The sequence below is a fragment of the Labrus mixtus genome, chromosome 7 (genome assembly GCF_963584025.1).
Source record: "Labrus mixtus chromosome 7, fLabMix1.1, whole genome shotgun sequence".
NCBI lineage: Eukaryota > Metazoa > Chordata > Actinopteri > Labriformes > Labridae > Labrus > Labrus mixtus.
In genome coordinates this window covers 12,160,669-12,185,841 of record NC_083618.1, presented here as the reverse complement: position 1 = coordinate 12,185,841, position 25,173 = coordinate 12,160,669, and the positions used below count along the sequence as shown (strand labels likewise).

The following is a 25,173-nucleotide window of genomic DNA, read 5'->3' as shown; positions in this document are numbered from 1 at the left end:
CAGGGGTGACCGGTGGGGTGGGAAGAGGTGGTTCTCAGGAAGATGACCCCAGCAGTCAGCTCACATTAGCAGCTGAAATATGACTAACAGAGCCCGAGCTTTACAGGAGAGCCAGCTGAGCTTATTCCACATTCTTCTTCTTATCACACTCCTTCTCATGCACATACAGATACACCATTTGAATTTCAAAACATACATAAATGAAAACTTCACACATGCATAAATAATTCAAAGTGGAAATGGAAATCCTGGAATAGTTACTCATGAAACATTAGGGCATTCTGATAGTTTTCTTGAATGACTCTGGGATACAACTTAGGGCAAATAAAGGAAATGTGGTATGTTTTAAAGTGACTGAATACAATTAAAACACACTACCTGACATTGTATCATCTAGGTTCAATATAACACAAACATTTCCTTTGTGTTTAATGATCATAAATTTAAATATTGGCTCATTTAAATGGTTTCAAAACAAGAAAATTAAATTTGCAGTCAAGAAAAAATCAATTAGCCAGTAGAAGCCAAATATATAACAGGGAAATAATGCAGGAAAATTAAGTTTCAGAACTGAGTGAACACACCATTGTAGGGAAAGGGAGACAATTTAGCCCCCCCCATTCAGAGCAAGGCATGATGAGAGAAAGAGGAGTCGAGGGTTTTTTTGGGGGTTGAAAGACATATATACGATAAAAAGGAAGATATTTTTGTGAGAGGCTTTTTTTAACAGGGAATGGGTTTAAGGGTTTTGGAACCCAAGATAGTGAAAAGAAGGAATTAATCCCATTCAATCATAGATCTTAATAATTCAAGGAGAAAAAGAATACAAACTGTGAGAGAACAGTTTTCATCAAAGGCTGTAAGTTGCAGGTGTGTGTGTGTGTGTGCGCGTGTGTGTGTGTGTGTGTGTGTGTGTGCGTGTGTGCGTGTGTGTGTGTGTGTGTGTGTGTGTGTGTGTGTGTGTGTGTGTGTGCGTGTGCGTGTGTGTGTGCGCGCCAGGTGGTCTTTGAGCAAACGTCATTCTTTCCTTTTGAAGACAAAAAGGAGGAAATGTAAGTGCAGGCTGACATACTCATCACTCTCTCTGCCCCTCACAGGTGCAGACCACCACCATGTGTATCTCAGTCAGTCTGAGTGGTTCCGTGGTACTCGGTTGCCTCTTTGCTCCGAAAATTCACATCATCCTGTTTCAGCCCCAGAAAAACGTGGCCTCACTCAGAGTCACGGCCAACCGTTTCAGTGCCACAGTGTCTGCTTCGGCCTCCGCCCCCAGCTCCAGCTACTCCAAAGGTACAAACATCCACTGTATCTCATTCTTATTTCTCTATAAAGTACTGGTCATTATTAGGAACGCACCGAGACAACTGTGTTAATATGTGTTTTTGACTGTTAATTTTTATCACAATTTGGACAGATAAAAGTTATAATACTACATTTAACAAGAGGGTGGCAACTTGACATACACGGCAGACTGGCTGCATTTCATAATGTTTAAATGTTGTACTGTATGATACACTGTGCATTTGTTTCAAGACATATCTTTACATTCTTTTGGTGAAACAAGTCTATAAGCACCTGTCCAGGGTGTTCCCTGCTTCTCACCAAATGACAGCTGTGATCTGCTCCAGCCACCCACAACCTTTAATAGTATAAGCTGAATAGATAATGACTTGGTGGATGGACTACAGACTATGAGCAGAGAAACCAGAGAATGAAAAAAATTAATATATGTTGTTGAGGCTGAGCAATTAAAATCCAGTCATTAAGTTTCTTTTCATGTTGACAAGTCTTATCTTAAGCTTTTTTAATTAACTGACAAATAATTCATAGAACTAACTCCAAAAATAAACACAAACAAAGTTGGCATAGTGCAAATAAGTGTCACTCTTACATTCTCAGAATCATTAAGCACAAAAATACAAGACACAACTCTTCCTGGAGTGTTAAGGATAAACACTCATGTAAATGTGATTGCTTCACTAAGACTAAATACATCAGAAATGATTGTATCATGAATGAGACTCTGATGGTGTTGCTCTGGTGGAAGGAGAGTTCTGAGCTTTTATTGAAGTAGAAATATGACTCTGTAGGAATATCGAAATAAAGTGAAAGACCTGCATTTCAAAATATAAGAAGGTAGTAGTGTACATACATGTTTATTATTATTCAAACAAAATGCCACTGTCTTTGTTCTTTTGCTTACAGTATAGTTTTCTGGGTTGTTCTTACAGATTGATTCATGTATTCATTTGATCGTGTTACAGTGTTAGTCACTCTGGAGCCGGTTTTGAGTAGTTCAACCGTTACAATGAAAAATATTCTGTGAGCTGATTGTTTATTTTTCTGATAGGGAGTTCTTACCAGTAAAAGAGCTGTGAAAAACATTCTATGTACATGTAGTATTTAGTGGAATAGGTGTACAATAGCATAATACAGAAGCACTCAGTTCATTTAATAAGTGTAGTTACTTAATTATTTAACTCCCTGTGAGAATAGTTTGGATGTTAACCGACATCCGACGAAACTGTGAAAGGAACAAGCACAGACCTGTCTGCTACCTTCCACCTCCATAGACCTGTGGGTTTTATTATCTCAGGTATACAGTTGTATTTTCCACCAGTGAAAAAGTTCTGGCCTGTCTAACTTTGTTGTGTTTACTCTCCCAGGATCAGCCTCTAACTACGTGCCAGCAGTTTGTAATGGCCGCGAGGTGGTGGACTCGACAACATCCTCATTGTGAAAAAGGTTTTCTCTCAAAGCACAAGAGACCAACCCCATCATCAGTCATCCCTCCATGAAACAAAGCTGGTTGTGCTGGAGCCCTCCTGCCATCCAACATGGCGCAGAGAGATAACTCTGTGTGTGTAGACTGACTGACAGCAGCAAAGCTAACTCTAACTGTGAAAGCTAAACGGTGTTCCCACAGCGAGCAGTATGTACCAATTGTAAAGCCTTTTTTTGTATAGATTTAATATGCTGTGATCTCCTTGGTTTACAGATAGATGTGATTAAATGCACCGTGCCTTGTCCTAAACAGTCTTGTTGTCAAATGGGTGCTTGTGAAGCAAATAGTGTTAAACAAAGCAAACAGCTGTTCTTATCTTGTCCTTACAGTGCAGTGATTATATCCAAATGTTGTAGACATTGACATAAAAAATATGCTATGAAATAAATTAAGCCCTTCTGTTAAAATATGTGACTAATCATAGTAAATGTGATGAAAAGTAGGCAACTAGACAATATAAAGGACATGTGTGTAACGGTATAACAATGTGTGCTTTTCTGTAATTCATGTAAATAAAATGTTTTTTATTATTAAAATATTAAATACCAATGTGTTCATAACTTCAGTTCTTATAATCAAGCTTTTCAGATCCTATAAGTGTTTGATTTTGCACAAAAAAATAACTGACGCATAAGTGTCTGTCATTTTGCTTGAATGCACTTAAATTCAAATGTTCTTAACTTTTTCAACTTAAAAAGGGACAACACGAGGACGATAAGTTTGTGTTACAGACTTTAACTGCTCTCATACACAGACTTGTCTTTGGTGTTCATATGTCTAAGCTCTAGTTATCTCTCTATGACAGGTTGAGATGTGCAGTCATATATGTACAGTGCCAATAGAAAGAATTCATCAAAGAGTCACTTTTAATCTTGATTACAGAGCGGAGATTCCTGATATTAAATTATTATAACAATCCACAAACAACCCGCCCACGGTTTGCCTCATCTGTTGCTACCAGTTAAATGAACACCAAGAAAACCTACAAAAGTTACATTCATGACAAACAGTGAAAGTCAAAAAAGGGCAGATAGTTTTCCTTTACTACTTACATTGGACCATATCATGAGCAGGTTTAAGAGATGAAATAAAGTTAAAGTACAGTCAGAGGAAACCTACCTAAAAGGGAAAAAGGAAACCTGCAGCAAAACTTAAACAAATTGATCAAGGCTTTGACCTGTGGTCACCTGGAAGACCACAGCTTCCTAACACAGGGTGAGCGTGCCAACCACCCGGCCCCCAGCACCCTGACATATTGCAAAATTGAAAAGATTCTGCAGGAAATTGAAATACATAGGATACTCTTTTTTTTAAGCAGCTCCTAATAGCTTTGAAAATGTCATCTACTCAATAAAGAGACACTTTTAAAATATTTCTCAAATAATTGAGAGCTACCTAATTAGAAACTAAAGTTTGGATCTTGGATCTGTTCTTGGCTTTTTGTCAGCTCAGACAGGATGAACACACTCCTTCAACACAGCCTCAGTTATTTATGAATCCACATCAAGCCCAACATGCACATACTGCAGCCTCTTTCACTAAAGCTGATGAGGTTTTTTCCACAATTAAAGAACACCATTCACAGGAGAGACTCTCACAGAAATCTTTCATACACATATTACTGACTTTTTTTATTTGAGAATATGCACGTTCTTTTCTTACAAATGAGGATACAAAATTACACATTACGCAGTTTTTAAATCTTTAATTTACAAAAGAAAAAAAACACTTAACAGTCCACTATTCATTTATCTTGTCTTCCTCTGGATTAGGTGGTTTTCTTTTCAGAGGAATAACATATATCCCATTCTTGGCCTCTTTTATTCTCCACCATCGACCCAACCTGCAGAGAAACACACAAACAAAAAGTCCACATCATGCCCATGGAATTCAAAAACAGAAACACAGCGGAGACGAGATGAAAGCTTGTACTCCACTCTCCTTTGCTGTCTTAATAGTTTGTTTTTTTTTACACTGATGGACCAAGAAACTGCAGCTCAAATGTTCATATTCTCAATGTGTTGTAAACTCTTCTATCAGTGCCTCAAAGCCTCTTTGTTTCTTCGTGAAAAATCAGTGAATAAATCAGTTTGTAATCAGTCATTAACGCTGCGTTGCATTGAATGTAAAATGTCTTTGTTGGATAGTAAAATTCAATCTCTGATCTGCTAAAAAGAAGTGGTTTTGGATTATGAAGTTCAAAAGCCTGAACAGTTTTGTCTGATAATGCTGGTTGCAGAAGTTTCTGGAAAAGGCTGGAGGCACAATAAACTTCAGGTTATGATCAGACTGTCGGCTGTGATTTTTATCAGCCGTTTCTTTATTAACTTTAGAGAGCAGAAGAAACATCACATCGTCATAAAACCTGTTTTAAACCACAGTTGGGAACCCTCGAAATCCATTTGAGGTCAGATTACTATACGGTTGTGTGCCCCAATGTGGTTAACAGTGGATATGAAAAGGTCCTAAAGGTCACTGACAATAAGTAATTCCACTTAAGTCTGATTCACGGTTATGATCTGATAATTTGATCTGTAGCATAAAGAATTAATTTATAATTTTGATCCACTGTAAGGTTAAAAAAAAAGGCTATTTAGTTATACAAAATTCACTTCGGATTATTATTCCAGGTACAAATAATTGAATATGATCATAAAAATTGTGTTGTTTTTTTTGCCATTTTCTTCCAAAGTTTACTGGTTTGGTTTATCCATGCTTTGGCTATTTTAAATGAGACATCCAGAAGTCTTCAACATGTACTGCCGAACCACAGCAGCAACAACCTCTGCAATTTAAACTTGTCTTCTTGTATTTTTCAACAGTTAAAAATAAACTTCAAAAAACCCTAAAAATTTAAATCTTACAAGGTGAATAAATCTGTTCCTGAATGTCTTCTAATCTTAAAGTTGTTATCACGTCGTCTGAGAGAACGCAGAACAAATGAGAACACCGCCATCTAGTGGACAATTTATTCACTGAACATGAACCTGCGCTGACATTTAGGAATTGATCAGATGCATACAGGCAGTTTCTATGGAAACATGATCATTAGTTCAGTTACCTGTGCTCCTGTCCAACTCCTGCCACCAAGAACTGACCGGAGCTGGAAAACTTCAGACTGTTGATGAAGCCAGGCTGGGAGAGAAAGGGAGAGGAAGAGATGCAATGAGACATTTCAGGACAGCCATTTATTTTAGTTGGAAAATAATGTGTATAATTAGTTAAAAACAAAAAAAAAAAACCCTCTTGTGTCAAAGTCACTTTTTAAACAGGGAGGGGAGAGGGAGTAAGAGCTCACCACAGGTATGCTGAATAAAGGCTCCAGTCCTCTGTAATTTTGACCACACTTCCACAGCTGCACCTGAGAGTTGTGTGAACCTGCACAGAAGAAAACAACCAAACTTTAATAACCAAATAAAGCAGTAAAAAAAAAGAAGAGCTTAGCTAAAATAACTGCTATAACGTCTCTAATTATGAGTGCATAGGATACCTAATGAGGACTAAATCTATCAACCATGTCAATAAAACGTTCATTACTACAATAAAACTGTGAAGTCTTTAACTCAGTGTGCCCTATATATCATGAAGAGTGTGTTTGTGTGTGGTTAGAAAGCTGGTAAGGAGAAGGACTCTCACAGCCGGAGGCACCTGAGGCTACGGTATCCGAGTTCTGAAGCGCCGCTACCGAAGCGACCCAGTGAGGCTGTTCAAGCCCTGCATCACCATGGCAACCATGAGCCTGCTTCACTGTGCTGAGAGGCTTCTTCTTGTTGACACTCCAAAGAGACACGGAGCTGATGCCATTTAGATCATTGAGGGAGGGAACACACACACAAAAAAAGAGATAAATAAAAGGATATGTTAATAGAGCTAGAAGAAGACTGGAAAAAAATAAACGAGTGTAAAAGCTGTGAATGTCTCACCCATCATCAGCTCCGGTGATCATATGCTCTTCATTTATGAGCTGGATACAATCAATTGAACCCCTGTACAAAGACAGAACAGTCGCAAAGTAAGAAATGATGCCAACGTGAACTAGCTCAATAACAGAAAATGATATTTTACTTTTTAATCTCACATTGATGTATGTTATACTGTACACCTGTCGCTAGGGACAACCAAAACTGTCAGTCACACTTGATACCAGTTACAGTAAAACAGAAATTTGCTGGATTGATATCAGTTCCTTGAATTGTTCATCAGTTGGTTTGTTTCTAATCTGCTGCATACAGTAGTGACTGTTTGTTTTGACCTGATATGTGATTGGTTTACAGCTTACATTGACTATTACTTGATGTCTGGAGCTGTCAAGATGCTTATAGAATACTCTGAGACATTCTTAACGCTGTAAGCTTAAGAGCTTCACTCATGTTTCTATTTTGTTTGGCTGTTCACATTGGATTTTAAAAGTGTCTGATATTAGACGGCCTTTAACGCCCATGTGCAAAAAAACAATAACAAAGACTTCACTCTTCAAGCTGTCGCACGATAAACACGTAAACAAGGAGGCCACTGGGGTCAGCGCTTACTTTTTCATTTTGAAGTTGATGTGCAGTGGAAGTCAGCAAATGTGTTGGCAGAGGATAACAAGGTGGTGGTGGTGGTGGTGGTGGTGGGGGGGGGGGGGGGGGGGGGGGGCTCCAACTCTTAAAGAAGGCATTTTATACAAAAGTAGCTGATATTCAAAAACGGAAGAGAGTGAGGATGTGGAGTCAGAGCTCGGAGCCGTTGGTTTGTGATGTGAATCACTTAACATAAACAGAATTCTTTAGCAATTTCAAGATTTTAAAAACTAAAACATCTGCCAGTGCCTCTCTACAAGATTCTCGGGGTGTCAGGATGAAAGTGGCCTAAAATAAAATTAATCCTAATTACTGTTAAGACTAGTTTCTATCTAAAAAAAAAAACGCCTTATATAATCTTTAAGCGTCAGCTACATTGAGTTAAGCTTACAGAAAACATACAAAACTGCAGCAACAATCATTTTCTAAACTTCATATTGGATCAATATTTTTGGATTGCTTTTAGACTTTAAAGTATTGAAAACGTATGCTTCCATACTTGAGCATTGTTAAAGTGTCTATGCATCCGTTACTTTGCGTCACAGTCTTTAAAGCGGGTCAGAAAACAGGCACCGCACCTGGAAACATCTGACCTCAAGGGTTCAAACATCGTCACGGAAAACAACAGGTGAGATACAGCAAGAGACTCACTCGTGTCCGTGAAACACCAGCTGAGATTCTTCAGCTATTTTCCACACCCTCACTGAGCGGTCCCTCCCTCCCGCGGTCACACAGCGTTCTCGGCTCAGGCTGTCCAGCCCTGTGATGGCGTCCTGATGTCCGAATCTACAGTAAGGCACAATCTCAATTAAGGTCGCACATTCATGACCAATGTGTATTTCACGGCGGAATCATTGCCTGACCAGTCACTCACAGAGTTTCCACGTAAGCGTTCTCGTCCACATTCCACACCTTTATTGAGCGATCATGAGACGCGCTGTACAGATCGTGAGTTCCTTTCCTGAATGAAAGACCCTGCGAGAGAAAGACGTGACATGATATAATTCACTGGAGCACTTCAGAAGTACAGAGAAAGTTGCCCAACCTATGGAATTATTTTATTCAACAAGCAAGAAAAAGAGGGAGTACCAACCGACACAGGGCCTTTGTGTCCTGTGAATTTATAAAGATGTTTACATGTCTCCGCCTCCCAGATCATGATCAGATTGTTCATGTCTCCAGTGGCCTAAAAAATATTGAGAGAGAGGCAGCTGTCAAAATGTGAACGTACTGGTTTTCTTAAATTGTCAAACGTATGCAAGAGAGAGAGAGATCTACTCACCAAGTATTTCCCGTCGGATGAAATGGCCATACACAAAATATGTGCTGTGTGTCCTACATGCCGATCCTCCGTACCTTTCCTTCCACCAGGTACTGTATGCAGTTTCTTTCCACTCTCAACATCCCCTGAAAAGAAATCAGAACAATGCTGAACTCAGACCAATAAATTAAAACCACAAGCGTCAGAACAAGAACAATATTATTAACAATGACTAATCTTTCTGAAATACAACACACGATATTTAACATGGTTCAAGTGTATACTTACATTTGATGATGAAGCAGTCTTTAGCAGCAGAAAAGATGAACTTGTCGTCAGAGGAGATGACCAAACAGGTGATTGGAAGTTTGTGTCCTCTTAACAGTCTGATCTCTGACGCATCTGGTGGAATGAGCTAAAGACAGAGTCCAAATTCAACCAATGTTAGTGTGTCTTTTTAAGGCTCATCCCCTTCTTCATTAGAGGACACAGGGGGGGAGGGGGGGATTGAATTAAACACACCACACTTACCTCTTTGGCAAGAAGACGCTGAAGCATCCCTTTTTGTTCGAGCTGAAAATGACAGTCACAGCACGATCACTAACAAGGAGCAGTGTGTGGCAATTAATCAAACACATTCAATTTAAAATAAAACGACTGCTTTCTTACAAGAAGGACGTGGATTTTATTTCCACCAAAAAAAAAAAAAAAAAAGAGAGATTTTATTCTGGCTGATCAAAATTTTAACCTTCAAATTTAAAATCTGTTAAAACAGTAGATCCACAACATCTTTCAAATACTAGATTTAACACAGCACAAATCACCAAAGCTCCCAGCACGGGGAAAACTGGAAGTCAGTCATGTCCTGTTTAGTGCTGATCAATTAAAGTGCTCAGAGTATCACTCCGCTTGATAATGGAAGCTGTTAACTAAGAAGACACATGGAAAGAAATGTCATGATCAAACTGCAACTTCACTGTAAAAAAAAAAATATATATATATATATATATCTAAGAGTTCAGGGGGTTTGGTAGTGAAGGACAGAAGTAAAATTACGAGTAATACAAAATGTATTTTGAAGATACTCTTACCACTTCTTCTTGAAGTCTGCCAGCAATCAGATCGGTCTCGAAGGACTCATCTTCTGCTTTCTTCTCCTCTAATGACATCAGATCACAAAATAAACATGTATATATATATATTGGTATATACATATGGGAGTTTGTCTGTATACATGAAACATGCTTACCTTCTTCCTTCAGCTGATCGAGGTACAGCTTGGCTAATCTCAGCTTTTTCTCCTGTGGTGTTTCATCATAATCAGTCTGTTCTTTGGACTGTCTTTTCCTGGGCACTACAGGACTGTGGAGGAAGAAACCCAAGAAATCCCCACGATTTTTTAAAGCATTGGATTGATTGTGTGCTTGAATTCTGACAAATAGCTGAAAGTGAGTAAGAAATGAACCTTTCTGTTTCAGAGTCACTTGAAATCTCTTCGTTGTATTTTGATGATTTCTTTGCCGGAGCTTTGCTTTTCCCAACTGAGTCCACATCGCCCTGCAGCAGAGGAAGAGAACCAGGTGGTTTGTAGTGACACACAGAGTTTTAACAGCATGACAAGCTTTAAATCAGGTAAGTCGGTAGCTAGGAAAGATGCTAACAGGCCAGCTCACTTACCTTTCGTTTTGGTCCAGTTGTGTTTTTTCCCTTTTTCATAAATGTAGGGGTTTCCTTTTTCTTTATAAAGAAAGACGAAGACATTGTGAGACGCCAAAAGAAGGGCTTTGATTTAAACGACCACCGTAGAGAGATAGAGTTAGCTCCACAACTTCCCTTAGACAGCAAGTCAACATTGGACCCACATGGTTTCACTGCAACCGAACTACACAGTGGAAGTCACGTTGAGAACGCAGGCGCTGATTGGCTGGTATTCACACGTGCTCCATATTGTCCCGCCTTTTATCAAAACCCTACATTTCCATTGGTTGAATTGTGAACTTTGAAGCGCAGGAAACTGTACTGGGGCAAAATACTTCCCTCGGGGAATTCATTTTCGCACCTTTGTTCCGGATATTATTGTAAAAATTGTGTTTTTTTCAACAGAGTCATCTTATACACATGCCTACCTTGAATATTAAGTGAGATATGTAGGAGGAGTATTTCACAATTACTGAACCGGAAACATTTTGCACGGATGTTAAAAATTAGCTCTAATTGTACGAGGATCTATTTACTGTACTACTGCAGTAGTACTACTACTTCCTCTACTACGCAGTATTTTTATTTACTGCGCTGTCTGTGTCCTCTGTAACTGTGTGTGCAGTATATCCCTGAAATCAAGCTGAACAGCCAGGTGAGCCTCTCGTGAACCGTGTAACAACAACGATTTAAGACTTTTTGAAGATGTATTGGGGGAGACTGTGTTTGTCAGTCAGTGGTCCAGCTGGAGGCTAGTAGGAGGGGTTGGAGAGGTGGGGGGAAGGGGATGCAATGTGAACAAACTTTCCATATTGTCTCGCAGTGATACATGTAGGGGGGGGAAACAACAAGGCGAATGAAAAAGTTTTTCTTAAAAAAGTTTTATTTCACCTCGCACAGAAAAAAAGCAATGCATGATGTGTCAGCGCCAATTTTTTGACTCTCCACAGATTTCTTTAGGCCAATGCCACCCAAGAGAGACGCAGGAGCGCTTCTATCACAGCCGTCAGTCAAGATGATAAAAGTCGGCCCTGACGTGCAGGGCTTTGGCTGTGATCCAGTGGAGGATAAGTACAGGATGGCTGATGAATCCGGCTACTCACCTTTCCTCAACAACGAGGTGAGAGCTTTCTGCGCTTATAATTGAGCATTAAAACAACAGTTGTCTGTGTAAATACTTGAAATTTGCTTGGCTTTCTCATTTGGCAGCATGAACCCCTTGAATTTGATGAAGAGAATGTTGCAAGCCCAGGCATCAGAACAGACACCATCAGTCTCCTCATGAAAATAGAGCAACTGCAGGCACAACTCAAGTATGAGCGCAGATGTAGGATTTTGGCTGAGAGGGAGCTAAGGGAGCTGAAAGGTGGGTGGAAACAGCTGACTAATTTATTTATTAAGGAAAGCACCAAGACCACACAGACCACTATTGTTAGTGACTCACTGATAACACAAGCTGAGCAGGGCTGCAGATACCAGCGAGGCCATGTCCTCTGCCATTTCTGTTAATTTGGAGACGGTTGATGACGGAAAGAGGAATTTACAAACTGAAGTTAAACACATCTTACACATATAGGTTATTTGGTTAGTTTCAATATAGACCAAAGTTGATATGTTTACGGGTCACGCTGCACTATTTCTACTCTGTCGTTTTTGAATAATTGTGGAAAAAGTTCCCTGGAAAAGAAAAAAAAAAAAAAAAAAGTGTAACAAAATAGAACATTTTATTTTAGATGTTGATTTAAACAAAAACCTTTCCAGTAAACTAGATGTGGGCGATTCCGAGGGATAGCCAGAGATTTATTTTTTGTGTCAGTGCACGGCAGGTCGTCTGATGACGCAAATAATGTTGACATAAGCAAAGAGAAAACATTTCCAGTATTACGCGTCAGTAATTATAATAAATGTTTCCTTATATTGAATAAAGCATATATTCCTAAAGAGCATCCCTTTATAACTCGCATTAAGAAAACACATTTACGTTTTCAGGAAACTTTAAAGGAGTATATTTGAAAATAAGAGCCCTGTTGGAAAAAAAAATGACATAACATGTATTTCTTATTCTTACATACCTTTTAAATAAGTATAGAACATGCATGCTGACACTGAGCTAGATAAAAGTAAGATCATAAATATCGTGCATTTTCTAGATTTAGATTTGATTGTTGGTTGAGCAAATGTTCAACAGTGTAAAATCTTTAATATGCCTTGAGCTGATGCTTGACAGGCCATCCAAAAACTGTAACAACTCTCTGGGCAAAATGACTCTATTCCAGCATTTCTGAAGTTATTTGACTCCTTTCACAGAGATGAACACTCTCATGATGCAGATGAGACACACGGCACATGAACTTCGAGTCACTCTGGATCACGTTCTTCAAGGAGGTGAGGCAGCAGTGGCAACACAGAACTCTCAAGACGACAACATGTCCTTCCTAGCGGAGCCTGAGGCAGAGATGAGAGCGGTTCATAACATCTCAGAGGTCAGTGCTCACATACTCCATGTCAACTTATAACAGCGAAATGTACACTTCAATTTTTTTGGCAGGAAAAGTTGTTTTGTCAGTGTTCAGTTCTGAGATTGGATGATTGTCAGGTTTAGCAATATTTGACAATTTTACAAAAATGGAGTTGTCAGATTTCTGCATTTATTGTCTTAATATGTTTAAAGCTTTAATGCTGTATTTCTTTTTCCCCCCTAAGGATGATCACAACTTCCTCTATCTAGCTGAGAATCTTCGAGTGCCCAAAAATCTGTACGAGCGCATTGCAGAGATCGGAGACTACAAGAAGTACACGTCAGCACTACTGATGATCCTTTTCGACAGAGAAACTTTGGCCACACACTCTCTGCAGGGCCGCAGGAACACCTTCACTGGAGAAGACTGCCACAAGCCTCAGCTCCCACCTGAGATTCTGAGGAGCATAATCGGTTTGCATAATCATTATTGTATTTTAAGCACACAGACATTATTGCCGTCTCTGTGAAACAGATGATAAAGAATATGTTTGTTACTCTGTTTCTTCTTCCAGATCATGTGACGGTCAAGTTTGGTGTGGACAGCAGCCAAATCAAAACTGCAATCCGCACAAAGTTGAACAATGAGGACAAACTATTAAAGAAGAGACTGGGTTTGGGAAAAGCTGAACACAAAGCCGTTTTTGATCAGAGCCTTTGCCAAGATGCTTCACTCCTCCCTGAAAACGGAGCTATGACAAGTGATTCTCAGTTATAGCCCTTTGAGTCTGCCTTCATGTGTCATGTGTGATAGAAATGTGTGACAGGTTGCCTTCTGTCAATCCACACATTACTGATGAACTAATGGAATCTAGTGTTTGAAGTCACTTTTTTCACACTTTTTATAACTTTTCCTATGTTATGTTGACCTTGCCGTCGTCTTATTGTTTGCAAAGAGTTTAATCATGTGATCATACAAATACTTCAAGAAGCTCTCTAAAATGTCTTATTTGTAATCATGAGTATTAAAAACGATCAAGTGTCTTATTTAATTGGAGGTAGTCCATTCATACTGGGGTTACTTTTCGTGTGTAAAGTAGGATATTTAAAAACGGTTTCTCACTCATAGGAAAATAGTTTGTACCCTGTTGTCGATGACACACTGTGCATTAAACCACAATACTGTGTTTCTAGAGTAGTATTTTGCGGTTCCAAAATGAAGTGTAAGTGATAATCAATCTTCATCACCCTCGCTGTTGTGTTTGACTGTGTAAGTGGCAATAAAATTTTGGAACTCATCTGTCTGTTATCTCAGGTTGAGGAGTCAAAGAAGTTGGCCCTCATGGGGTGGGGTTTTATTTTTCTCATTAACCAGCAGATGTCAGCGCTGAGCTCTGCTCCTGTAAGCATGATCAACTTCACTATCTGTTGTGCAATGAAGGTTGGCGTTACTCCAAGAACCAAAAGGAATAAAAATGAACTCCACGTTAATAAGATAATATTGTTTTTTTCATTGCAGAACATCATTAACAAATCCAGTCAGTACTTTAGCGTCTGTTCTTTCTGTGAGAAGCAGAATAAAGGAGTGTGTGTAAAGACAGAGGCATAGAAAACAGTGTGAGACAGTCAGCGCCACGTACGGACTGTGTGTGTGTGTGTGTGTGTGTGTGTGTGTGTGTGTGTGTGTGTGTGTGTGTGTGTGTGTGTGTGTGTGTGTGTGTGTGTGTTTGGGGGACATGCTTAATGGCAGTGGGTGGCGGTTTGTTGGAGTCATCATCTCTTGAAAGATGTGATTTGAACAAGCTAGTTGCCGGCTCCTCCTCCCTCCTTTCACTCAGCCAGCTGTGGTGTCTCAGTGGACACACATATTCACACACTCACTACCTCTCTTTATCTGTTTGTATCAGACATCCCCCAGGACCATCTCTCTTGTGGCTGATCACAGATTTAGCATATAGTAGGTCCAGATAAATCACCTTTTTTTTTTTTTTTTTTTTTAGATGGACCGCCTTTCTAATGAGCCTGAACCTTCACCTGAACACTGAGTTTGAAGCTTGAAAGGAACCTTGAATTCACATCCTTAAAACTTTGGGGAGAACCTGCAGCCAAAAGTTGATTGGTAAGTAAGTTAGACTTGATGATAAGTGTAATTTATATAAATACTGACAAAATGTGTGATGTATTTGATAAGAAAAACAGTAGACTCTTGAATGTTTTCCTTGCCATAACTCCGGATTCCACAAAGATCTGCAGATCTGCAGAATTTACTTATTTGTTCCATGATTTCTCTGTTTTTTTAAGTCACTCAAATACACTAGAGACACGAGAAATAACAGAAATATAGTTAGAGCATCATACAGAGGTGAATGTGTTGAAATGTAGAAATGAATAAAACAGGAAGTTTAAGTCACCAATGGTTTAATGTACAAATCATGCTTTGATTCATAATTATATATATTGATCCTGACATATTGCTGTCAATTCAAATGTTCTTCAACTACAGACATGATCACACTTTTTGAAAAGAGGCATTTAAGGTTAAATTCAGGGCTTTAGGAAAGGTCAGAAAATGGAGGGGACCAGTGATATCTAAAACAATATTAGAGATGTGTTGTCGTTTTGAACAGGCTAAAGCTGGAGCCATCCTTCAGATTTCTTACTGATTTTTTGTGTCTTTTACTCCATCGTTGCTCAATGTGTCCTAAATGCTATTAACTAGTCATTGTCAATATCTTATTACTATCTAACTGTAGAAATATACACAAATGAATTATATTGACTTTTAGACAGCTACATTTTCATACATATTCAGTCATTGCTGTTACCCTTTAATTTGCATTAACATAAACGGTTTATGTGATAAAATCACAAAATGCATACAAATTGGGTATTAACATAATTAAGAATCACAATCGGTGGGATTAACGGGTTTCCCTGCATGGGATAAATACTCTCTGTACCACAGCTCTGTGAGGGATTAAACAACCTGCATGATTCCATAATCCTAATGATATTGTAGAAGTGCTGTATGCTAAATGGTAAATGCTGATGTCTTCAAGTTGAAAAACATAAAAAAGCATCAACAAAGAAGAACCACAGTTCAGGTTTGTGGAACTTCTAATCAGAAGAGGCTTTATGGGGAATTATTCAACAGGAGATCATCTTGCCCAGTAGCAAAAATGTGGATTCAGCATATGCTGTGCTGCAACTGGAACATGATGGAAAACGAGGACACACTTATATAATATGCATTAAAAATGTACATGTACTACTTCATGGGGATAATTCTCAGGGCTAATGTGGCATGCCAGTAGCTTTCCACCAGAGAAGATTACAGCAGGGCAGGGCATCAGCAGTCCTCTGGCAGTCAGCAAGCACTTGTATTTAGGACACAGCGTCCTCCCTAGTCATACATTTCAAGCCTGATTATAATAGATGTAGATACATGTATGTGGAGGAACATAAAAGACAGCAAAGTAGTATTTACAGTTCAAAGAAATAATGTCAAGAAGATGTTCAACATTTGCTGTTTTAAGTTAAATGAAATTGAACAGCAAACACAAATATTTAGTTCTTTCTTTCTGGTTGTAAATTTACAAGGAGTCACACACTGATCAGGGGTCATGGTAAGAAGTTTCCCCTTTGATGGTGCTGTGCAGGGTGACACTGAACACATATTAATCAATGCAGCCAGTTCCCTGCAGCTGGGCTAAAACAAGCACACTCATTATCTTTCATTTCAAAAGGATGGGGATGGATGGAGGAGAGACAGGTCGTCCTCTATGAATTATTCCTATTGATCATGCCTCTCCCTCACTAAAAGATATAGAGCAACCCCAATTTAATAATTCCACACACGAGAACAGTTATTGATTATAGTGCCGTTTGGTTTCTTCTTGCTTGGATGTTTATGTCCAGTGTGTTTGTGTTCGCGTGTACGCTGTGCAGACACAGGAGGAATCTCTAGATTGTTAAATGCACGCATATATTATGAACAATAATAATTGAGAAGATAAGAATTAATGAATGTAACTTCTTATTAATATCTAAAATTACAATTAGCCCCTTTTCACACATTATATACCAAAAGATCAATTTTCTGGTCATGTTAGTCCTACTTAGTATCAGCTGTATCATGTCTTCCATGGCTCTGAACTTTGTCACCCTGATGATGCCTTAGTTATGATATCTGAAGATTTGAAGTAAAGTCAAGAGTTGGAAATGAACAAGCACTTCATCCTTCTGTGCAGCGACTTAGTTCCATGCTCTGAATTGGAACTATATGTCTAATTATTTTGTCCCTTTAAAAAAATGTAATTCCAGTGACTTGACTTTTTTTAATTGTAAAATTAATCAAGTTCACAAACTTTAAGCAGAGTGCTTACTTGCTTGAGTTCCCTTTTAACACGATTCACTGCGTTTATCTGGCTTAAAGACAAAAAGAAGAGTGAATATTGGACTTCACCGGGTGGTCTCACACATGACTGTGAATGAACGCTAATGTAGCTCAAAGAATCTACTATCTGCTGATGGTGTAAATAGTCATCTCTTAGCCAGCATGTTTGTAATAACAGTTTAAAGGGTAAAAGGGGAATGTTTCACAGCTTGTTTTAGCTAAGTGGTTAAAGAAATGCCAGCTTGGCTCCAGTTGTAAAAGTGAAAATTTCTGCTTTTTAATGGACTTTATTTTTCTCCACCACAGGACTGAGGAGTTCTTCATTTGATGCCTGAAGGATCCTTTTGTCTCCTCACTGAACAAGGGGAGATCGTGGCCTGCAGATGTGTATTTTGAAACCTTTAAAATGAATCATGGAGAAAAACAGCTCACTTCTGTCCGCTGAGCACAATGACAGCAGAACTATTTGGATTCCTCTGCTCTCAGCTCCCAGCAGGCAGATGGGCACCCTCCCTAACTCACAGACACGCTTCAAGGACCTGACAGGGATATTTTTCATGGTGACCCTGAACGTTCTGGCACTTCTGGCCAACACGGCTGTCCTGGTTGTTGTCATTAAAGCGCCACATCTCAGGAAGTTTGCCTTTGTGTGCCACCTGTGTGCCATTGACCTGCTGTGTGCCATCCTGCTCATGCCTCTTGGGATTTTGTCCAGCTCCCCGTATTTTGCCGGTGTAACATTCACTGTCCTGGAGTGCCAGATCTATGTCTTTCTCAATGTGTTCCTCATCGCTGCCTCCATCTTCACCATCACAGCCATTAGCGTGGAGCGTTACTACTACATCGTCCACCCCATGCGCTACGAGGTCAAGATGACGCTGAAGCTGACCGTGGCTGTGATAGTGATGGTGTGGGTGGCCTCTGCAGTGCTGGGGTTGTCCACAGTGTTTGGCTGGCCATCATACAGGAGCACCAGCTCCATCAGTGCTACACACTGCTCGCTGCATTGGAGCCACAGCGACCACAGACGAGTCTTCTCTGTGTTCTTCAGTGTCACCTGTTTCTGCCTGCCTGCTGTGGTGATTTTTGCTGTTTACTGTAATGTGTACAAGGTGGCCCGTGTGGCCGCCCGCCAGCACGGACCTCTGCCCCTTTGGACAAACAGTCAGCTGAAGCATCGCTCTGACTCTATAAACAGCCAGACTACTATCATCACAACCCGTAATGCACCACGTAGGATTATGCGTGAGCGGCCTTTTGGAGGCGGCAAAGCTGCTCTCACTTTAGTGGTTATTGTTGGACAGTTTCTGATCTGCTGGCTGCCTTACTTTGCTTTCCACCTCCACCTGACGCTAGACCCCAAACCCAAGATTCACGAGGATCTCGAGGAGGCAGTCACCTGGCTGGCGTTTTCTTCCTTTGCAATCAACCCATTTTTTTACGGGCTTCTCAATCGACAGATCAGAGAGGAGCTGTGCAAGCTGAGGCGCTGCTACTCAGCCCGTACAGTGGAGCTTCCGGTCTCCAGCCATGATGGCTCGGGCCACGAGAACTTCCTGCAGTTCATCCACAGGACCAGCTGCACCATAGAGACACGAGCCAGCTTTGCAACATCCAGTCCAAGAAGCACTCTGGATCAAAGCGGGCAGACTGGTTTCAGGATACCAGGACAGATCCCAGAGGAGTTCAGTTAGATATACCTCACTGTTGTGCCACAGCTTTAGCTAAAAACCATTACAAGTTAAAAAGTGATCCACAGGTGTCTGCAAAAATCAACTCTATCTGAATACAGTGAAATACTCAAAGACCGCATCATTAAATAAACAATCAGATTTGTGTCTATGAATCTTAAATGTATTTTCCAAAAGTGAAGATTACACACTGGACATATAGTTTATTGAACTATTTTGAAATTATAACTCTAAAAAAATTTATCTGGATAGTTTGTTTTTAATAGTTACAAAAGACAAGTGACTTTTTTTTGCAGTAATGATTCCTTTTTTTTTTTTTTTTTTACACATGCACATAATACTTGAATAGTAAAGACGGTATGAGTATACAGCTCTACCAGTAGAAAAGTTTCAGAAATAACAGATTTTAAGTGAAAAGTAATCGGTCTCCCCTCCTTGTAAGTTCCACCTTGTTTTTTTTATGAAGAATCAAAAATGTTTTTTTGTTTGAATGATTTGTTTTTGTCATGTAGTATTTATTTTACAGCATTTATTAATTTTTTTGTACTCAGAGACACATCACTTTTTGTTCATAGGTGTTTCTTATTGCTTTAAATGTGCAAATAAACAATAGCTACTATGAACTGTTATCAGAATAAAGAAGCGTTTAATCCCTTTGTACATTACCGACATGCAACCTGTACATGTTCTTCTGAACACGATGGTTACGTAAACATGTTAAATCCTTTAGGCTGGGCAGTACAGCTACCGTAAAGGATTGGGCGGCAAATAATGTTGATTGAGTATTTCAATCAATGATTCTATTTCTGAGAGTGGTGAATGATTTACTATTTTTTCTCTCTGTCCGTTTATAATCATTAATCCTACAGGAGAAACCCTCCAACACTAAAGTGGAAACCGGGTGAAAAAAACAAACAGTGCCGGAACCTCCCCATTAAAGTCCATTATGTGTCCTGCATGTCAAAGCATCCTCAAGCTCAATCTCATATGTTGTTTTTTTTAAGTGCGCCAGACAAATACTCAAAAGTCAAATTCCTCATTCCCTCCGATCACTTAATATAAGCACTACAATATGTACCAGTAACCCTGAACCCGCATGCATGTACACCTGTTTTTTGTTAATTTGTTTGTTTGGGTGGGGCAGCTTGAGAGAGACAGGACATGTGTGGGAGAGTGTGGGCAAAATCATGCATAAAACTGGGAGTCAATCCTGCGACCAACGTGACCAGGGCTTCAGCTTCTGTGCATGGGAAGCCTGTTCTACCAACTAAGCTAAAACCAGCACCTTTGTGCACCTGTTCCGTGTGACATTTTGTGCAGACAGCTTTGGCCGTGTGGGTCCTGACCTCCAATGTTGCCCGTATGTCGATTTATGAAAAGCCTGTGACTAAGTCTGAGCCCAGTTAACACATGATTATATAAGGAGCAAATGCGATTTCATAACAGCTGAAGTGGTTGATTCTGGAATCCTCTTGATATACTGGCAGCTCAACAACAAGGATTTTATCTTTTAAAAATGTATATATGAGCATAAACAACTTGTTAAATACTCTTTTTAGATGTATGGACAGTTTGTTCATGTAAAACAAAAAGTAACATTTTTACAAACCCTATTCAGAGACATAAACATCAATAAAGAAACAGATTCAAATGACAAATTGGTCAAATGAAAAACAAAATGCAGGATTTGCTGTCAAGCCGCTGTCAACGACTGACAATAGAGGGAAAAATAAAGCATGATAACATCGAGACAGTCTGTGGTCGCTGCCTGTAAACACATTCACATAATTGCACCTGAGTACCATTACAACTTTGAAAACAATCCATTCTTTTAAGTCAGCCATTAACAAACAGTTATGTACAAACCAACAATGTTCAAAAACGATATGATCATTTAACAGAGGTTTGTTATAAACACATATAAAACACAATGACAGACAAATGTATACTCTTCCACTCTCTAACACAAAGTGTAGATGACAACAGAATTACCGATAGGAAATAGCATGTGTTTTAAATTATTTTAATTAATAGTTAATGTATGAAGTTTCATTTCTAAGCTGGACTTCTTATACACATGAGTCTAGAATTTAGATAATAATTTAAAATAACCACAAATACTTTGATTTTGCTTTTTCCACTGCTTGGCATTTCTCTATGAGCTCATGCTGTGGACAGAAGCAAGATAACCTAATGAAAACGTAATTGCATCAGTCTTTATTCTTATTGAGTTAACCCTGAGTTACCAGTTTATATCTAATAATTGTGTAAAACAGTGATATGATAAGGGTGACAGTCAGGTTGATAACAGTGCAGTTCAAAGAGCTGATGTCTGTTTCATCTGCCAGCTACAGGAATATTTAAGCCTGAGCTGTCTGCTTAAGTTGCTAATTAAAGTGAAGGACCTCCCTCTCAGTGGCAGCTTCTTTTAAATTAAGACAATCACATGAACTGTGCAAAGTGTATGCATTGTGGATCAAACACACCACGCTCTCTACAGAAAATGAGAATTCATAGCTGTCTGAGTATGTTTTATCTTTTCAGTGGCACTTTATGGTAAATTTAATAGAAATTCTATGAGCTGCAGCTACTGTTGTTTTCTTTAAAACTGATTAGCTTCTCTTATGTCACAGACGTTGATAATGAGAGAACCACTGCTAAAAAATCAAAGGGAGGAGGTGTGATTGATGATGCTGTCTGTCGGAGTGAAACTCATTATTTCACAGGACCATCCATCAAACAGAAACAGAGTGAGTTCCCTCAGCTCTGCATGTACACCTGTTACAGCTGCACAGCAAAAACTCACGTCCATGGCAATAAGATCCCACAAACCATATAAAGGCTAGAAGTGAATGCGAAGCACAGGTGTGCATAATGTATTATACACTTGAAGGCTTGCTGTTTAACATTTCTCAAACGAATTTGGTCTTTACGCTAAGCTTAGCTTAGTCAAGGTGGCAAGCACACAAACAAACAAGGTAAGTTATAAGGCTGGCAAAAAGGCTACTTGAGCTGGCTGTAAATGGCACAATGATCCAGCGCAGATTTAGAGTTGAGTGCTTGATTGCAGGAAGGCATGTGGATAGAGATCTAAGACAGGTGTGCAGAGAGTGACAAGGGGGAATGGGTAAACCAAAACACACCAAGCACTCCACTCTGAAACTTGAATATCAGAAAATAAACAAAAAACACACACTTAGAGACAAATAGATGGCATACATACAGAGTTACCAAAAAACTGCAATGAATACATTTTAAAGGTCACTATACTCCTTTTCAACAAGTACAAAGAGGTCTCAGAGCCTGTAAAAACATCTTTGTGAAGTTTCTTGCCAAAACTTTACTCCGATCCTGTATTATTAGCGTGCCTTTCAATCCCCTCTAATTCAGCCCTCCTTAGAACAGGCTGTTTCTGTGTCTATAGCTTTAAATGCAAGTGAGCTGTAGTCGACCACACCTCGCTAGAAGGGCTTGAGTGCTTTGGGCTTTCTTGCACCATCCCTAATTGTTTATGGTGAGAAGGCAGACTCAGAGGGCAGACAAAACACCTAGCTGTGGGAGTGTCATCCACCTGGGGGAGGGGTTACTGCCCTTTGTGATGTGATGTCACAAAGGGAAAGTCTCAAAACGACCTGTTTGAGCACACATTTATGAAAAGTGGAGCAGACAAAAGACGAAGAGGATTCACTTTTCTCATATTTTGGGGGATTGTAGACAGGCTAGGGCATAGTAGTGTTAGAAAACCATGGTAAAGAGTATTTTGCATAATTTGTTTTTTTCAGTGTGGTGTGAGATTGGAGGCTCTGAATAAGTGAGTGTGCTGTTAACCAGACATTACAAATAATCAGTCTGACCTATTGTACTGAAAACAGCTGGACTGACAGGTGCTGTGCAAAAACACTGTCTACATCCCTTATGACCCTGACAAGCTGCTGTTGTCAGGAACACAGAGCATGAACCCTGGTTGGAGGTAAAGATACAGATTATTCCTTTAATCACTTATATGGCGATGATGTACACAGCTGATATGTTTGTGGTGAGCGATCAAGCGATCATGTAGTAGTTAGTAGACCAGAACACTTGTCAGGAGAGAATATATTTCATTAACCTACATGTCATAAGATGTGCAAACTCTGTGTATTTGTTTTCCTAAATAAAGTGTATTCATGTTGTTTGGGGCTTTTCATTACATTTTATTAAAGGCTGAGATCAAAAGGTTGAAGGTCACAAACATGGAGGAACTCTGTGTAATTATTCTCCTGTTTTACTGGTAAGTTATGTGTTCAAAACCACGAAAGGTACTAAAGCAGCTTAGTTAAGCACTTTGTGTTCAGTGTAATACAAGATGCTGTATAGTTTGAGGCTTACTTGGAGTTAATAAAGCTACGCCATGTTGGAGAATTCTAGGATGGATCTGTGAGCACTGTTAACTTCAGAAGACACTATCACAAATGCAGAATTAAGTTTATTAATTCCCAAGAACTAAATTGGTTTCACATCTTGAAGCATTGTAATGTAATCTGTACATTGTATTCTGTATGGAAATATGTTCTGATGCAAACCCTAAACCTCACCCTGAATCTGAACCTTAACCCTAACCCTTCTTGCGCACTGCATCTGCAATGGCACACTACATGGTGTTTAACATCAATATGTATGTGTGAGAGGCATAGGAAACTAATATCCAATATAACCCTAACTCTAAGGTCAAGACGTTTTAGTAATGTTACGTTCAATATATTTAATCTTGGTACTTCTTTCACCAGTTTGAATTGGTTGTGGCTCAGAAAGTTAAAGGTGACGATTTAAACCTCTCTGAAAAAATGAAGAATAAGCAACATTTGAGTCAAAATCTGTTGACGTTTTTTTAGTTTTTGCTCATTTAGCGAGATCTAGAGAAATGAAAGATCCCCAAAGTAGTTTTAAGTGTAATTGTTCCTTTTTTTAGGCATGAATTTTTAATGTTATAAGGAAATACATAAGGTTGTTAGGTGCTTTTAAATAACATTTCAATTGTATAGAAGTTAAGTCTATTTCATTTTTGTACGAGAAGCCTTAATCTCTCAACACCAATTTATTTTAAACACAAAATGTTCAGTCACTTCAGACGTGATACATAATGCTCAGATGATGTTCAAAGGTTGATGTTCAAAGGTTGAAACGTAATTTAAAATGTCAGTAAAAGTAAAATATTTTTTTTACAAACATCCAACTGTAACTGTACTGTAAGTATACTTGAAGGTCTTAAAGGTAATCATGAGACACACGATACACAGAACTGAATGCCAGCTTTTATTTGTCTTTTCATGACTTTTCAGCCCCCGCCCCCCCAACCCCTCCCCTCCCCCCACCCTCCCGCTCACACACACACACACACACATTCACACTGTCTGCTGACCTCACCTGTGCATTACAGACACAAACATACTCCATCTGGCGAGGTGTTCAGTCCATTAGCATTCCGTCGTCGCCGGCGCTGACACAGGAAACTCTTGTCTCATCAGTTCACTTTTACCATTCTGTCTTTATCAAGCACACAGAAACTGTCATTACCATGGAGACTTGTGATCTTACAGTAGCGCACTCTTGTTCAACTGTGAACAGTTTGTCATGTACAGTTTGTAAAGTGAACACAAACTATGCAGCGTGTGGAATTATTTAAAGGATATTTATGTCTTGCGGATGGATAAGATGGGTTTGAGGGGAGGATATTTCCGAAGGATTTACTTTGTATGTTTACATTATTGAGATTATCAGACTGTTAGCTGCTGACACTGATGATGGGGGTCGTGTCAGACAGCCTTGTGATGAAGGTCTGGTCTGAGAAAAGACTGATAAGGTCTCACTTTCTGGGTTCATAGCTGATCTATTAATAGAGGTGGGGATGGCTGGTTAATGGGTCCAAAGGCTGACAAAGGTGAAAGGGTTTTTCTTATACTGTGAGCATGTACATGTTGCAAAACATGCCAGACAGAGAGAGAGAGAGAGAGAGAGAGAGAGAGAGAGAGAGAGAGAGAGCGAGCGTTAGAGAGAGAGAGCGAGAGCTGAGAACGCTCTTCATACTATCTTTTCTTTTAAAAGGATGTGGTGATAACATGCAATAAACCTCCTCGCACTGTGAGTGATGCTGTGGGTGAACATTAAGAGCAAACCAAGGAAGTAATGCAGAGTCATCGCTGAATAAATAACAAGTTTATGTAATGGAAAAATGTGCAGGGTTGTGGTTTTTTCCACATTGTTTTCCAAAAGGAGGGCACCATTTAACCTCGTCACAAGAGCAAGATGAGACTTATTGATCCCAAAGATACCCTTTAATTTATTA

The 25,173-nt window shown here is 39.3% G+C and overlaps 4 protein-coding genes across 5 annotated transcripts in view; 3 read left to right on the top strand and 1 right to left on the bottom strand.

The window, feature by feature from the left end:
• Nucleotides 1–3,334, top strand: part of grm2b (glutamate receptor, metabotropic 2b) — a 28,835-nt gene extending 25,501 nt beyond the window's left edge. The window contains exons 5-6 of the mRNA XM_061042991.1: nt 1,098–1,290; nt 2,667–3,334. Of these exons, the coding sequence (XP_060898974.1) occupies nt 1,098–1,290; nt 2,667–2,740 (267 nt within the window). The 3' untranslated portion in view covers nt 2,741–3,334. The remainder of the gene's footprint in view (nt 1–1,097; nt 1,291–2,666) is intronic.
• A 1,141-nt stretch (nt 3,335–4,475) lies between these two features.
• On the bottom strand, nt 4,476–10,480 carry rrp9 (ribosomal RNA processing 9, U3 small nucleolar RNA binding protein). 2 transcript variants are annotated; one of them, XM_061042989.1, is made up of 15 exons: nt 10,286–10,480; nt 10,074–10,165; nt 9,858–9,970; nt 9,700–9,767; nt 9,140–9,181; nt 8,897–9,023; nt 8,630–8,754; nt 8,441–8,533; nt 8,222–8,322; nt 7,999–8,133; nt 6,709–6,771; nt 6,422–6,579; nt 6,084–6,163; nt 5,847–5,920; nt 4,476–4,628 (listed from the first exon to the last, which is right to left on the bottom strand). In XM_061042989.1, exons 1-15 carry the CDS (start codon nt 10,367–10,369, stop codon nt 4,526–4,528), a joined length of 1,458 nt encoding a protein of 485 aa, XP_060898972.1. In that variant the 5' UTR covers nt 10,370–10,480; the 3' UTR covers nt 4,476–4,525. The 2 variants fall into 2 exon arrangements, with proteins under 2 accessions (XP_060898972.1, XP_060898973.1); XM_061042990.1 differs by having other exon boundaries at nt 6,434–6,579.
• Nucleotides 10,481–10,629: 149 nt separating this feature from the next.
• On the top strand, nt 10,630–13,951 carry LOC132978008 (uncharacterized). The gene is made up of 7 exons (XM_061042988.1): nt 10,630–10,961; nt 11,257–11,426; nt 11,516–11,672; nt 12,614–12,789; nt 13,010–13,238; nt 13,340–13,687; nt 13,823–13,951. The coding sequence occupies exons 2-6, from the start codon at nt 11,271–11,273 to the stop codon at nt 13,540–13,542; spliced, it is 921 nt and encodes a 306-aa protein (XP_060898971.1). The 5' UTR covers nt 10,630–10,961; nt 11,257–11,270; the 3' UTR covers nt 13,543–13,687; nt 13,823–13,951.
• A 3,479-nt stretch (nt 13,952–17,430) lies between these two features.
• si:ch211-213o11.11 (probable G-protein coupled receptor) lies at nt 17,431–19,493 on the top strand. Its single transcript, XM_061041857.1, has one exon. It carries the CDS (start codon nt 17,574–17,576, stop codon nt 18,852–18,854), a length of 1,281 nt encoding a protein of 426 aa, XP_060897840.1. The 5' UTR covers nt 17,431–17,573; the 3' UTR covers nt 18,855–19,493.
• Nucleotides 19,494–25,173: the final 5,680 nt, after the last annotated feature.

Bases quoted from the DNA above. Each gene is read 5' to 3' on its own strand.
- rrp9 (XM_061042989.1), bottom strand. From the start codon at position 10,369: ATGTCTTCGTCTTTCTTTATAAAGAAAAAGGAAACCCCTACATTTATG. The intron at 6,772-7,998 runs GTGAGTCTCTTG...GTCTTTGTACAG, and splicing joins CTGGTGTTTCACGGACACGA to GGGTTCAATTGATTGTATCC. The intron at 6,580-6,708 runs GTGAGACATTCA...AAATGGCATCAG, and splicing joins ATCACCGGAGCTGATGATGG to CTCCGTGTCTCTTTGGAGTG.
- LOC132978008 (XM_061042988.1), top strand. From the start codon at position 11,271: ATGCCACCCAAGAGAGACGCAGGAGCGCTTCTATCACAGCCGTCAGTC. The intron at 11,673-12,613 runs GTGGGTGGAAAC...CTCCTTTCACAG, and splicing joins GGAGCTAAGGGAGCTGAAAG to AGATGAACACTCTCATGATG. The intron at 12,790-13,009 runs GTCAGTGCTCAC...TTCCCCCCTAAG, and splicing joins CGGTTCATAACATCTCAGAG to GATGATCACAACTTCCTCTA.
- si:ch211-213o11.11 (XM_061041857.1), top strand. From the start codon at position 17,574: ATGGAGAAAAACAGCTCACTTCTGTCCGCTGAGCACAATGACAGCAGA.